Source organism: Scyliorhinus canicula, chromosome 18, assembly GCF_902713615.1.
Source record: "Scyliorhinus canicula chromosome 18, sScyCan1.1, whole genome shotgun sequence".
Lineage (NCBI taxonomy): Eukaryota > Metazoa > Chordata > Chondrichthyes > Carcharhiniformes > Scyliorhinidae > Scyliorhinus > Scyliorhinus canicula.
Window position 1 is genome coordinate 9,896,253 of NC_052163.1, and position 13,582 is coordinate 9,909,834.

Consider the following 13,582-nt stretch of genomic DNA (forward strand, 5'->3'; position numbering starts at 1 on the left):
CCGTGATCCTGCTGTACACTTTGCCTTCTCGTGCAACATGGAATATGTCTTTATCCTGAAATTTACCCTGCAGTTCTTCAATCCTGAATGTTGCTCCCTGCTGATCATGTTGTGGACTTTATGTTGCTGTCTTTTTTTCCCAGTAGGGGAGTGCAAAATGTGGGCGTGATGGACTGTGTCCTTGATTATCCTGTTCTAGCAAACTCATTTTGAGTAAATTATGGGAAATGTGATTTGTGCAGTTTTACTCCTTCTGGTTATTGTGTATGAGGGAGACGAATGGAGCCGGGAAGGAGTGAAGGGTGGGTGGATATGGTTGGTAGTGTTAGTTCAGTTCCAGTTAGAGCTAATCCATTTTGGCTTTTTCTTTTAGATTTATATATCTTTTATGTTCTTTGAACTAAGAATCTGTGTCTTTATCCTTCTTTGGCCTGGGTAGAGTTTGTATCCTGGGGAGTACTGGGTTTCTTTACACTCCTCCTTGAGGTTGTGTTTTTCCTATCCTCCGCTTGGGTCTTTCTTCTTCTTCCTCTCCTGGGCTGTTATGGTGGTTGGGTTGTTGTGGAGGGAGGCTGCTCTGAGTATTCCTTTCTACGACAGTGGTCGCCTTGAGCTAGGCTGGGTGTCTCCTTGGATTTTTCTTTTCCTTTTCTTCTCTGTATGTTGGTTCTTATCCTGATCTTGTCCAATGGTTTGGGGGGTTTCCTGGTTGTGGCGGGGTGAGGGAATCAGCCCTCTTCCCCAGGGTACCGAATGTTTGGGTGTCTTGACGGCTCTTCTTTTTGGACTGGGGTCCTCCTTGGCCGAAGATGGAGTAATCTTCCTCGGATGGTGTGTTGCCCTGGATGGGGTTGGAAAGGTACAAGTTCGGTTGGGGTGCAGATTTTTGGGGTGTTTTGGAGGTTCTGGGGATATAATTTCTTGTATGTCAGTTGGTGCTAAGGTAGGTCAGGCCCGGTGCTGTGTTGTCCCCTCGGGGCTTGGGATGTCCTTCGCTCGAATTTATGTCGACCTGGAGGCCCAGCCCAGATACCTCAGAGCACGACTGGTCCTTATGCCTTGCTCACAAGGGTGGACACTGAGTTACGGTGCCTGGGGAATTTGGGCATCATATGGTTGGCTGCGCCAGTGGTCCCAGTGATGAAGCCGGATAAATCAGTTCACCTCTCCGGGGATTATAAACTGGCCGTATTAGGCATCCCGCTTGGACTGTTAGCCCGCCCCTGCCGCTTGTGGAGGATTTGTATGCGAAACTGGCTGGGGGCTACTCATTCACAAAACTGGATATAAGCCACACATATCTTCTGTTGGAATAGGATACTGCATCGTGGAAGTACGTGACCATAAATACCCACAGGGGGCTATTCAAATACACTTGCCCTCCTTTCGGGGTCTCTTTTGTATGCGCAATATTTAAGTGAGTGATGGAAGGCATCCTCCAGGAGCTCCCCAAAGTGGCAGTATATCTACATGACGTACTCGTCACGGGGCCACTGAGAAGGAGCACTTAGACCATCTGGGAGAGGTCCTCAGATGATTTTCCCAAGGGGGCATCCATCTGAAGAGAGGCAAATGCATCTTTCAAGCAAAGGCTGTTACATACTTGGGTTACCGGATGGGCAAAGATGGTTTGCATCCAGTGGAGGAAGAGGTCCAGGCAGTAAAGGGATCCCCAACTCCGCAAAACACAGCAGAATTGAGATCGTTTTTGGGACTCGTAAATTATTACGTGAAGTTCATTCCAAATTTAGCCACGCTGCTGGTATCTCATCACATCTTTTTAAAAGTGGGCTTGGGGAGCTCCACAAGAGGAGGCATTCACCAGAGTGAAGAGACAGCTGATACCCACCCAGCTGCTGGCCCACTACGGTCCTTCCCGGCCACTTGTTCTCACATACCTCCCCACACTGCATCAGAGTGGCGCTGTCCCCATCAATGGGACGATGGCATGGAGCTCCCTATTGCACATGCTTCCGGAACACTGACAGATACGGAACGCCACTTTGCCCAAATTGAAAAAGAAGGCTTGGCTGGGATGTCTATGGGCAACATTTCGTCATAATCACAGATCATAAACCACTGCTGTAACTTTTCAAGGAGGACAAGGGGATTCCCCCATAGCCTGAGCCCGAATTCAATGCTGGACTCTATTGCTAGCAGTGTACAAATATACATTTCGCCATCATCCAGGGTCCAAATAGCACATGCTGACACCCTCAGTCATTTTCCGCTGCCTGTGAGCCACCCTTCTCTACCAGTGGTGAACAAAGTTGCAACGACTTTAGATTTCATGGAGATACTCTGCTAGAAACAGCTGCACAGGTATGCACATGGACTCAGAGAGATCCCACATTGGCGAAACATCAGCATATTATATTGCATGGCAGATGGCAGGGGAAACCCCAGACAGCCCTACAGCCCTACACTATAAAACAGCAGGAGCTGAGTGTTGAGGACGGCATCCTCCCAAGGGGAACATGTGATCATCCCGGGACCAGGCCAGAAGTCAATCCTGCAGGACCTGGATAGTGGGCACCTAGGGACTTCAAAGTTGAAGATGTTGGCGAGGAGTTGTGTTTCGGGTCGAGGGGTCGATAGCAACATCGAGCATGTAGTGAATAGGTGCCCAGTATGTCAAGAGCACCAGAAACTCCCTCCTTCGGCCTCACTTCACCCCTGGGAATCGCCAGGGCTTTCCTGGGTGCGATTACATGCTGACTTTGCTGGACCTTTAATGGGGTACATGTTTTTGATCTTTGTGGACACTCATTCTAAGTGGCTCGATGAACACAAATGACCTCCACCACTCGAGAGCCACTAGTGAGAAATTAATGTGCCTGTTTAGTAACCATGGGATACCAGAGGTACTGGTTACAGATAACGGGATCCCGTTCACAAGTGAGGAGTTAGCATGCGCACAATCAGGGTAAGACGCATCCAGACCGGCCCATACCACCTGTCCTCAAATGGTTTGGCAGAGCAGGCAGGTGACTCCAGAAATAGGGGGCACTGTTTAAAAATTAGGGTTCGCCCTTACAGGACAGAAATGAGGAGAAATATTTTCTATTAGAGGGTTGTGCAACTTTGGAACTCTGCCTCAGAAGCATGGAAGTGAGATCACTAAATATTTTTAAGGCACAGGTAAATACATTCTTGTTGGGCGAGGGATTCAAATATGATTGGAGCTAGATGGGAATGTAGAACTCGAAACACAGATCAGCCATGATGTTAGTGAATGGTGAAGCAGATTCAAGGGGCCGAATATCCTATTTCTGCTCCTATTTTGTATGTTTGAATTTAAATTTCTATAGCCAGACATGATGGCTCAATACAATATGCCAAGGAACCTAGAATAATCTGGAATGCACTACAATACCAAAATATTGGATAGATCGTTTCAGGAGCTGAACAACCTCGCCTTGTTCCTGGCTAAAAACAGGTAACTAAAACAAGTAACGTTGCTAAGGGAGAAATCAGACGGATACGGTTTACGGTTGTGCACTTTAATAATAATAACCTTTATAAAAGGGGCAGCATGGTAGCATTGTGGATAGCACAATCGCTTCACAGCTCCAGGGTCCCAGGTTCGATTCCGGCTTGGGTCACTGTCTGTACGGAGTCTGCACATCCTCCCCGTGTGTGCGTGGGTTTCCTCCGGGTGCTCCGGTTTCCTCCCACAGTCCAAAGATGTGCGGGTTAGGTGGATTGGCCATGCTAAATTGCCCTTAGTGTACAAAATTGGCCTTAGTGTTGGGTGGGGTTACTGAGTTATGGGAATAGGGTGGAGGTGTTGACCTTGGGTAGGGGGTAGGGTGCTCTTTCCAAGAGCCGGTGCAGACTCGATGGGCCAAATGGCCTCCTTCTGCACTGTAAATCTATGTAAATGACACAATCAGCTGAATAGCCTCCTTCTGTGCAATATCATTCTATAAATCACAAGGCAAGTCTTTGTGGCTGCATTTCCAAGTATGCTAGTTTCACTGCTGGCTGATGCTGAGCCAAGGCTTTGTTCTTTGTTTTAGTTCTTTCAAGATGGTGAAGGTTGTAGTACTAACAAAGAACAGCAAGCTGTGTTAAATAAACAAAGCTAATTTATTACACTACTGAATTAGATTCAAACATAGTACAAAGGAATTAGTGAACTTTGTACACATCTACACTATTAACTATACTGTTAGTTCAACTATCTCACAACTACTTTGTCTTGCTCTCTCCCATCTATCTCCATCAATCTCCCAGACGTCAAGGAGGCATGTGATATTTATATGATTGCTTTATAGCACTATCTAGTGACCAGAATAGTAAATTACATTAACCACTTATATGCTTTACAATATCCACATATTGTGACAACGGCCAAACACTTTTCTGTGCAGAGGAAAGCTGGAAGGAAAATTAGCAGAGGAATCACATATAACTAAGCATTGTAATAGGCTTGGCCACTGTCGCCGGCGATTTTGACTGGGGAGTGGGCTGTTCGTGTCTAAGGCAGCAAGACCAAAGATGCAAAGAGGAAAAAATAAACAAAGTACTATTTTTGCAGGTGGCAAAGTAGTACCGAGCTTTTGAACATCAGGCACTGTGAGATATAACGGTAGGACACAGGGTCACACTGGCAACCCCATGTGCCATCAATTTCCAGTCTTAGCTGTGCTTCATAAAGCTCACGTATTTCTCCCCTGGAAGGAATAGAGGTTGAGAGGATGAGTTTCCACAGAGCACTGTGAAGCACGTCCTCTCCTGGGGATGTTTACCAGCCTAGCTTTCTGCCTGACGTATTATGACGCACTGAAGGGAGGATTCGCAGGAAATAGGAATGTTTTGTGAAAACTCTTGTGTTGTGAGACATGTGAAATTTCCACCTTCATGAGGTTGCCTGTGAACTAAAAAATTGAACTTAAAGTTGGGTATAAAATTATTGTGTACTTTATCTTTTTCCAGGATTGTTGCCAAGCACAGTAACTTTAATGGTCGTGCTGTTATGCTGAAAAACATAAGAAATAAAATTAATCTGACTTACTGTGACATTTCATTATGTTTCAGGACCTCAGGTATTTTAAGTCAGAGAAAACACAGCGAGGCATGCTGAAAGAAGGTTGGAGGGAACATCAGAAGCCAATCATGTGTTCTTATAAATTGGTGACTGTTAAATTCGAAGTCTGGGGACTTCAGACAAGAGTGGAACAATTTGTACACAAGGTCAGTCAAAACAATAAGTGAAATGTGTAAAGGTTTGCAGTTTCAATACATAATATCATGAATTGTTTTTAGGAACTGGGCACATTTGTACGTTCTAATTTATGGTGATGATTTAATATTTTGAGGTGAAATTGGTCTGCACTAATGGCCTCAAAATAGGCTCATGGCAAATTGGTTGACCATTATACACCATGAGCGCAATTGTATGGTCTGATTGCGCCCAATTCAGGACTCAACAAGGACATTAAATCTCGCAAGAGGTCTCTTGCGGAATTTGCGATACTCGGGGCGCCTCGCAAGATCCCAGATTCACAAAGTGTGCATCGTGGTCAGAGATAACTCATGCCGAATGTTCCGCCCCTTTAAGCCACAGGAGCAAGGACCTACCCAGTAGAAAGAAGTCAATCCTAGAATAGGCCTTACGGGAAAAGAATAAAAACTCCTTATCACTTGGGTGCAGAACTTTCCATGAGTCTGCTCTCCCCCCCAATCTGCTCCACAAAAGCTAGAAACAACTTTGCCACTCCAACCACTTAGGTCTGGACTGGTCCACTTTAGGATCCAGTACACAATTAAAGTCCTCTCCCAGAACCAACTGGTGCATATCTAGATCGGGAATAGAAGCCAACAAATTCTTAATAAATGCCAAATCATCAGATTTGAGCCAGGGAGGTGGGATGGAAGTTTTCGGAAATGGAAAGAGAAGGGGATTGAGACGCTAAAAGATTTGTTTCTTAGGGGTCGGTTTGCAGGATTGAGGGAGCTGGACACGAAGTATGGGCTGGAGCAGGGAGAAATGTTTAGATACATGCAGGTTCGAGATTTTGCCAGGAAGGAGATACAGAGCTTACCGGAGGAACCGGCCTCCACATTGCTGGAGGAGATGCTGACGACAAGGGGACTGGAGAAGGGGTAGTGTCAGCGGTGTACGGAGCTATTTTGGAAGAGGATAAGGCACCACTGGAAGGGATCAAAGCAAAGTGGGAGGAAGAATTGGGAGAGGTTATAGAGGAGGGGGTCTGGTGTGAGATGCTCCGGAGATTGAATGCCTCCACCTCATGTGCGAGGTTTGGGCTGATACAGCTGAAGGTGGTACACAGAGCACACCTCAGGGGGGCAAGGATGAGCCGATTCTTTGAAGGAGTAGAAGATGTGTGTGAGCGTTGCCGGGGTGGGGGGGGGGGGGGGGGGGGGGGGGGGCTGCTAATCACGTTCATATGTTTTGGTCCAGTCCAAAGCTAGAGGATTACCGGAAGGAGGTTTTTAGGGTAATTTCCAAGGTGGTGCACGTGAAACTGGACCTGGGTCCCCGGGAGGCCATATTCGGTGTGTCGAACCAGCCAGGGTTGGAAACGGGTGCAGATATCGTAGCCTTCGCCTCGTTGATCGCCCGAAGGTGAATACTGATGGGATGGAGAGCAGCCTCTCCACCCTGTACCCTGGCGTGGCGGGGGGACCTGTTGGAATACTTGACTCTTGAGAAGGTTAAGTTTGAACTGAGGGGACGGATGGAGGGGTTCTACAATTCATGGCCATTATTCATTATGCACTTTCAAGAACTGGATAACATTGAATATTAGTTGGGGGGGATGGGTGAGAGGGTTGGAGGGGGAGGGGCGATGTGTATTAAGGGTGACTATTGGGTAATCCCTGATTCCTTTTTGTCATTTGTTTATGTAAACATGTGGGCTGATGTTTGGGGTTTGGTGGGAGGATGGGATCGTTGTTATTGTTATGGGGATTTACATATTTGTTGCTGATTATTGTTTATTGTTGGTGGGTGTAAATTTGGGAGAAAATGTGAAAAAGGAGGAGAATAAAAATATACATTTTTTAAATGCCAAATCCAGTTGGGGGCATAAACATTTACCATTACCACCAATGTACCTGCCAGAGACTCTTTGACCACCACATACCTATCATTAATATCCGCCACAATCCTGTTGACTGATAAATTATTGACCATAATTGCTGCACCTCAGGCCCTGCCATCAAAGCTGGAGGGAAAGATATGTCTCACGCACTCCCTCCTCAGCCATTTCCATCATCAGGGGCTACTGGATAAATGTTCAAAAAGTACACCAACGTGCCCCCCCCCCCCCCCCCCCCCCCGAGTAAAATAAAGAAATTCCACCATCACCATCAGCAAACTACCCCCTCACAACTAACACCCCACCAAAATACACAAACTGAAACCCCCTCCCAGGTGGCTCCTGCTCGAGGCTCTGATTTTTGGACTTTATGACCAGTTTCAGGAATTATTTTTGAATGAGCTGGTGCGGGAAAGTATAAGGAAGATGCGAGATATTGAAGACCCAGAAGAAGGGGGCGAGCGAAAGTCTGACGTCGAGTGAGTTTGAGAGTCCAGCAGGAAGCAAGGTGGTGGATTGTTGGATCGCTGGGTGGGGCCACCCCCCTCACAGTGGAAACTCTGACCGAGGTGATGGCAGGGGAATCTGAGAGTCATGGAGGTGCTGTGGAGGGAGACGATGGCTGCAATGAAAGAGTGGGTAGAGGAGGCAATTGCCCCAGTAAAGGCAGTGGTGTTGAAGACTTTGGTCGAGGTGTGAGAGCAAGGAGTGAAGGTGAAGGGGGTGGAGGAAGCTCTCTCGCAGCACAACGACCAATTCACCTCAATGGGAGGGTGACGTAGGGAACAAAGGGCTTAGAGCTAAGGTGGAGGATCTGGAGAACAGGACAAGGCATCACAATCTACAGATCGTGGGCCTGCCAGAGGAAATGGAGGGCCCAAGGCTGACTGAGTACTTTGCAAAAGTGCTGGCAGAGCTGGTGGGGAGGGGGAAGAACACTCCCGATATGATTGGGACAGGGCACATCGGCCGCTCAGGCCCAAGCCGAAAGCAAATGCCACCAAGGATGGTCATAATCTGCTTCCATACATTTCATGTGAAGGAGAAGGTTCTGAGTTGGATAAAGCAGAGGTGAGGTGGGAAGGCATTGGAATACGAATATATCAAAACTTGACGGTGAAGTTGGCGAGAAAGCGGGCGGCCTTTGGACGGGTGAAGGCAGCACTGTACAGCAACGGCATGAGGTTTGGAGTGGTCTACCCTGCAAAGTTGAGAGTGACTCACAACCCAAGGGATTTCTATTTTGAGGCAGTGGAGGCGGCGGAGGTGTTCGTGAAGGCCGAAGGACTGGGACTGAAGCGAGACTTAGGATTGGGACTTGGGTTGAGGGGGCAGGAATTGTGCTTTGTCTTTATCTCTTTTTTTCTTCTGTTTCTCGGAGGATATCTGTGAACGATGTGGGAGGAGACCCGATAACCATGTTTATTTGTTTTGGTCCTGCCTAAAGCTGGAAAGGTTTTCGAGGACGGTGTTCAGTACAATCTCGGCGGAGATTACATGTGGAGCCCGGTCCCCTCGAAGCCATATTCGGGGTGTCGGACCGTATAATACAGTGAGGACATATAACGGGACGAGGGAGAGGGGGGATTCCCCTCCCCCCCCCTCCCCCCCCCCCCTCCCCCCCCCCCCCCCCCCCCCACCCCTTCCCCCCCCCACAACATTGTCACAGGCTTCCATTTCCCTGATTTTAAAGAAAGACAAGGACCCGGAGCACTGAGGATCGTAGTTCCCGATATTGCTGCTGAACGTTGATTCTAAGTTGTTGACAAATGTGTTAGCATCACAAATTGAGAACTGTGTGCCAGGGGTGATAGGGGAGGACCAGACAGGATTTGTGAAGGGAAGGCAGTTGTCGCCGAATGTGCGGAGGCTACTTAATGTAATTATGATGCCCTTGGAGGGGCAGGTGATAGAAGTAGTAGTGACAATGGAAGCAGAGAAGGCCTTTGATCGGGTGGAGTGGGCGTATTTGTTGGAGATGCTGGGGCGGTTTGGGTTTGGGCAGGGGTTTGTGGATCGGACCCGGCTGTTGTACAGGGCACCGGTGGCGAGCGTAAAGACGAACCGGATGGGTTTGGGGTACTTTGGGCTACATTATGGGATGAGACAGGGGTGCCCGCTCTCCCTGTTGCTTTTCACCTTGGCAATAAATCCATTGACAATTGTGCTTGGGGGATGGGGGGCAAGTGATTGGAAAGGATTGAACAGGGTGGTGCCGAGCATAAGGCTTTGCTACATTGGATGATTTGTTATTACATATCTCGGACCCAGTGGGCAGTATTGGAGGGATATTCTGGGGGAATCTGGCTGGTTTTGGGATATAAATTGGACATGGGAAAGAGTGAGATGTTCCCGATCAATGCTAGAAGGCAAGAGAGGAGATTAGGGGAATTGCCGTTCAGGATGGTGGGACAAGCTTTAGGTATTGCAGAATCCAGGAGGCGTGGAGCAGGGCCCAGCTAACAGGTTGAACTTGGCTCGATTGGTGGAGAGGATGAAGACGGATTTTAAGAGGAGGGATGTGTTGCCGCTGTCACTTGCTGGGAGCCTGCAGACAGTGCAAATGACGGTGCTGCCCAGGTTTCTGTTTGTGTTCTGGGTTCTCGATGGGCGGGATTCTCTGTCCTGCCACACTAGCTTCCTGGTGTGGTTCACCCCCGCTGGCAGCGGGATTCTCTGTCCCACCAGAGAGCCAATGGGGTTTCCCATTGTGGCCAGCCACACGCAGCCGGGAAATTCCCAGGCATGGGTGCACTGCCGGAGTAAGGGAGAATCCCAACAGCGAAGAATCCACCCCCCTATCTTTGCTCCCATGTCCTTTTTTAGGAAGGTTAATGGATAATTTCAGGGTTTGCATGGACGGTGAAGGCAAGTGAGACGGGTGTTCTTGGAGCGGGGGGTTTGCCGAATTTAATAAATTACTATTGGATAGCAAATATTGCGATGATGAGGAAGTGGACTTTGGGGCAGCTATGCCCTTAGGTTAGATGGGGTTGTGGGCTTAGGTCGGGTGCTCTTTCCAAGAGCCAGTGCAGACTCGATGGGCCGAGTGGCCTCCTTCTGCACTGTAAATTCTATTTAAAAAACGTTGGTCTGGGAGCGGATGGAGGCGGTATCGTGTAGGAAACTGGGTTTGAGGGCTCTGTTGGCACCTCTTCCGTTCTCGCCGGCTAGGTATTCCATGAGCCCTGTGGTTGTGTCGGCATTAAGGGTGTGAGGTCAGTGCAGGCAACATTTTGGACTGGAGGGCGCTGTACTCCTCCGCGCCCCCGGGAGAGGACTTGGGGCATGTCGTTGTGGGCGCCAATATGCAACAAACATAGGTTTGTGCCGGCAGGGCAGGATCCGAGGTTTCGGGGGTGGCGGCAGGTGGGGATAAAGTACTTTAAGGACTTGTTTATAGGGGGCAGATTCGCGGAGTTGGAGGAATTGTGTAAGTTGCCCAAGGGGAATAGTTATTGTTGTGTTAACTCGGAGTCGCTGAAGACAGGGGTGTGGGTGAGGAACCTGGCAGAATTCCTGAGATTCACCCCGGAGGTGGATACCGTTCATTGATTTCTTCGAGGAGGATTGCGGGCTCAGCAAAGGTGGGGGGTAAAAATGGGGAAGGCGGGATGTGGTGGGCTGTTGGTATGAGGGGAAGGTTGGGGATCTCTGGTTGATGTTTAGATTGATGTATTCTTCTTCTGATATTTTGTGTATTTATGTAACAAGCCTTGAATAAAAATATTTTTAAAAGAAATGATGTACTTAATCTGCAACCCATCTTGCATGTCAGTAAATGAAGATGCATCATGTTGTCTAAAAATTGATACAGTAACAGTATAACATATAACTGTGGACTTGTAATGAAATACTTTCTATATCAGTGTTTTTCAAACTGTCTTTCCGGGGATCCATTTTTACCAACCGGCCAACCTTCGGGACCCAACCCGGCCGACCTGTGTGACCCACGCTGGCCGACCTTCGCGACCCAAGCTGGCCGACCTTCGCGACCCACGCCGGCCGACCTTTGCGGCCCATGCCAGCCGACCTGCGCGATCCACCATTTTCTCTCATCCTGTTTGTTGCTGACAAAAATTGAGGAAATGGCTTTGGGTCCCTTTGGCCCCAATAGTCCCTTAGCACCTTTGCGCCCCCCCCCCCCCCCCCCACCCCCCTCCAAACTTGAAAAAAAAGACTGCGACCATATTAAAAAAAAATACGGCCTCGCTACGCATGATCGGGCACGCATGCGCAGTGCGGCCAAATTTTTAAATCTGTTCCTGGCCATTTTGAAGGCCGCTCACAGCCGCCATTATTAAAAGCCAGCTGTGCGATCGGGAGCGCCACGATGGACAACTCCGCGACGCTCCCGACACCCGCCTGCGATCCACCCGGAACAGAATCCAATGAGGTCGCGCCCCTGAGTTTGACAATGCCTGTTCTATATGATACTGAAGCAGCATAACAAAATGAATCAGAAGTCAATTACACTGGACAGTAATTTTATAACCAGTTACAATAGCCCTTGGCACTGTGGTCAATATCATTAACCATCAACATCAAGGTTAGCAAAAAGTCACCCTGGATATGGAGGTCAGTAACATGTCTCTAACAATGAAGCTCAGTGAAAGCAGTGAGGCTAATGTGAAGAGCCACACCTTTTTGGCATCAGATTACAAAACAGCATAAATAGAGGCTGGGACCACTTGTTCTTTCAACCCAGCCCTCGCCCTCATTCAATAGTGATGATACAGGGAGGTGACAAAAGAAAAATTGCATAAAATGCTGTTTTATTTTTTTTTTATTTTGTCACAAAGCCTCAACGACTTCATCAAAAACTTAAGTTTAAGTTTTAGAGACACAGTTTATATTTGAAGCATGCTTACCAATGTTTCTTGGAATGCTTGTTAAAATGCTACTTGTTAACAGGGTCCTTCTTATGATTCTATCTCTTACACTGGAGAAATAAATTGCCAAAAATCTATTTATTGCATATTTAATCTCTTGAATGCCAACTTTTAAAAACATTTTTCTTAAAATTCTGTTGCAACACAGCACAACACAGCCCAGAACAAAATCCCTAACGACCAACTGAGTTACACTGAACATCGTTTCTTAACTGAAACAATACATCATATTCAGACATTTAATTACAAGCAACCAGCCACTAAAATAAATTGTACAATTTTCCTGCTTTTTAAAATTTGAAATGCACTCAATAAATCACTGATTTCATTCTGTAACATTGCCAGCATTACAAACTATACATTCTGTCAGTAAGGCTCTAAATATCTTGATTTTTTTTCTTGTCCCTTCTAACCCCACTCATTGATGCATTGCTGGAAAACCTGGCAGGTAAACACCCCAGGCCTTTGTCACTGACTACTCATGTGCAACTGTCCTGTGTGGAAGGAGGAAGAAGAGTCTCCCACTATTCACTGCCACTGATAACCCCAGTGAGATTGGGAGCACGGATGTAAATCACATCCTGAAACTCCATGACTCATTAAGTTGGTAGAACAAGATATCCTTACTGTGCCATCCTGTGAACCTAGTGTTCATGGATCAGTGCATTGGGTTCCCACCCATCACTTACTGTTGTTTTAGTACAAGTTGATCCATCTTGGCTCGTTACATGAGCAATTCATACACTGCATAATACAGTCCATGGGCGGCATTCTCCCCTACCCGGCGTGACAGAGGGTCCCGGAGTAGGGGAGTGGTGCCAACCACTCAGGGGTCGCGCCTCCCCAAAGGTGGGGAATTCTCCGTAGGCCAGCCTCGCGCCGGAGTGGTTGCCACCAGAAGACCGGCGCAAAAAAACCGGCGCCCCCGGCAGCGGGGCTGGCCGAAAGGCTTTCGCCGGTCCGCGCATGCGCCGGCAGTGACGTCAGCGGCAGCTGGCCGCTGACGTCACTGCCGGCGCATGCGCGATGTGGGGGTCTCTTCCGCTTCCGCCATGGCGAAGGCCGTGGCAGGCGCGGAGGAAAATAGGGCAGCCAGGGCACTGGCCCGGAGTCTGAGCGGGGGCCCCCATCACGGGCCAGGCCACCGTGGGGGCACCCCCTGGGGTTTGATCGCCCCCCGCCCCCCCAGGACCCCGGCGCCAGCTCGCGCCGCTGATCCCGCCGTTTCAGAGGTGGTTTAAACCTCGGCGGCGGGAGAGGCTTCCCAGCGGTGGGACTTCGGCCCATCCGGGCCGGAGAATCATCGCAGGGGCCTCTCCGATCGGAGTGGCAAGATTCCTGCTGCCGCCACTTCCCGGGTGGCGGAGAATCTCTGCCACGGCGGGGGCGGGATTTTAGGCGCCCCCAGGCGATTCTCCGACCCTGCTGGGGGTCGGAGAATTTCGCCCCACGTGCTGGATTCTACGTTTCTGAGACTAAGGGCGGAATTCTCCGCTCCCGGGAAAAATCATGAAGGCCGTTGTGAACTCGGCCGAGTTTCACGACGGCCTCGGAGGCTGCTCCTCTCACCGTATTCACCCCCACCCGGGGGGGCTAGGAGCGGCGCTCCGTTATTCTCGG

At 48.9% G+C, this 13,582-nt stretch overlaps 1 protein-coding gene across 5 annotated transcripts in view; it reads left to right on the forward strand.

The window, feature by feature from the left end:
• The window catches only part of pitpnc1a (phosphatidylinositol transfer protein cytoplasmic 1a), a 384,643-nt gene that overhangs the window by 354,650 nt on the left and 16,411 nt on the right, over window positions 1-13,582 (forward strand). For all 5 annotated transcript variants that reach the window (XM_038776790.1, XM_038776787.1, XM_038776789.1 and 2 more), the window contains one exon: window positions 5,044-5,199. In XM_038776790.1, the coding sequence (XP_038632718.1) occupies window positions 5,044-5,199 (156 nt within the window). The remainder of the gene's footprint in view (window positions 1-5,043; window positions 5,200-13,582) is intronic.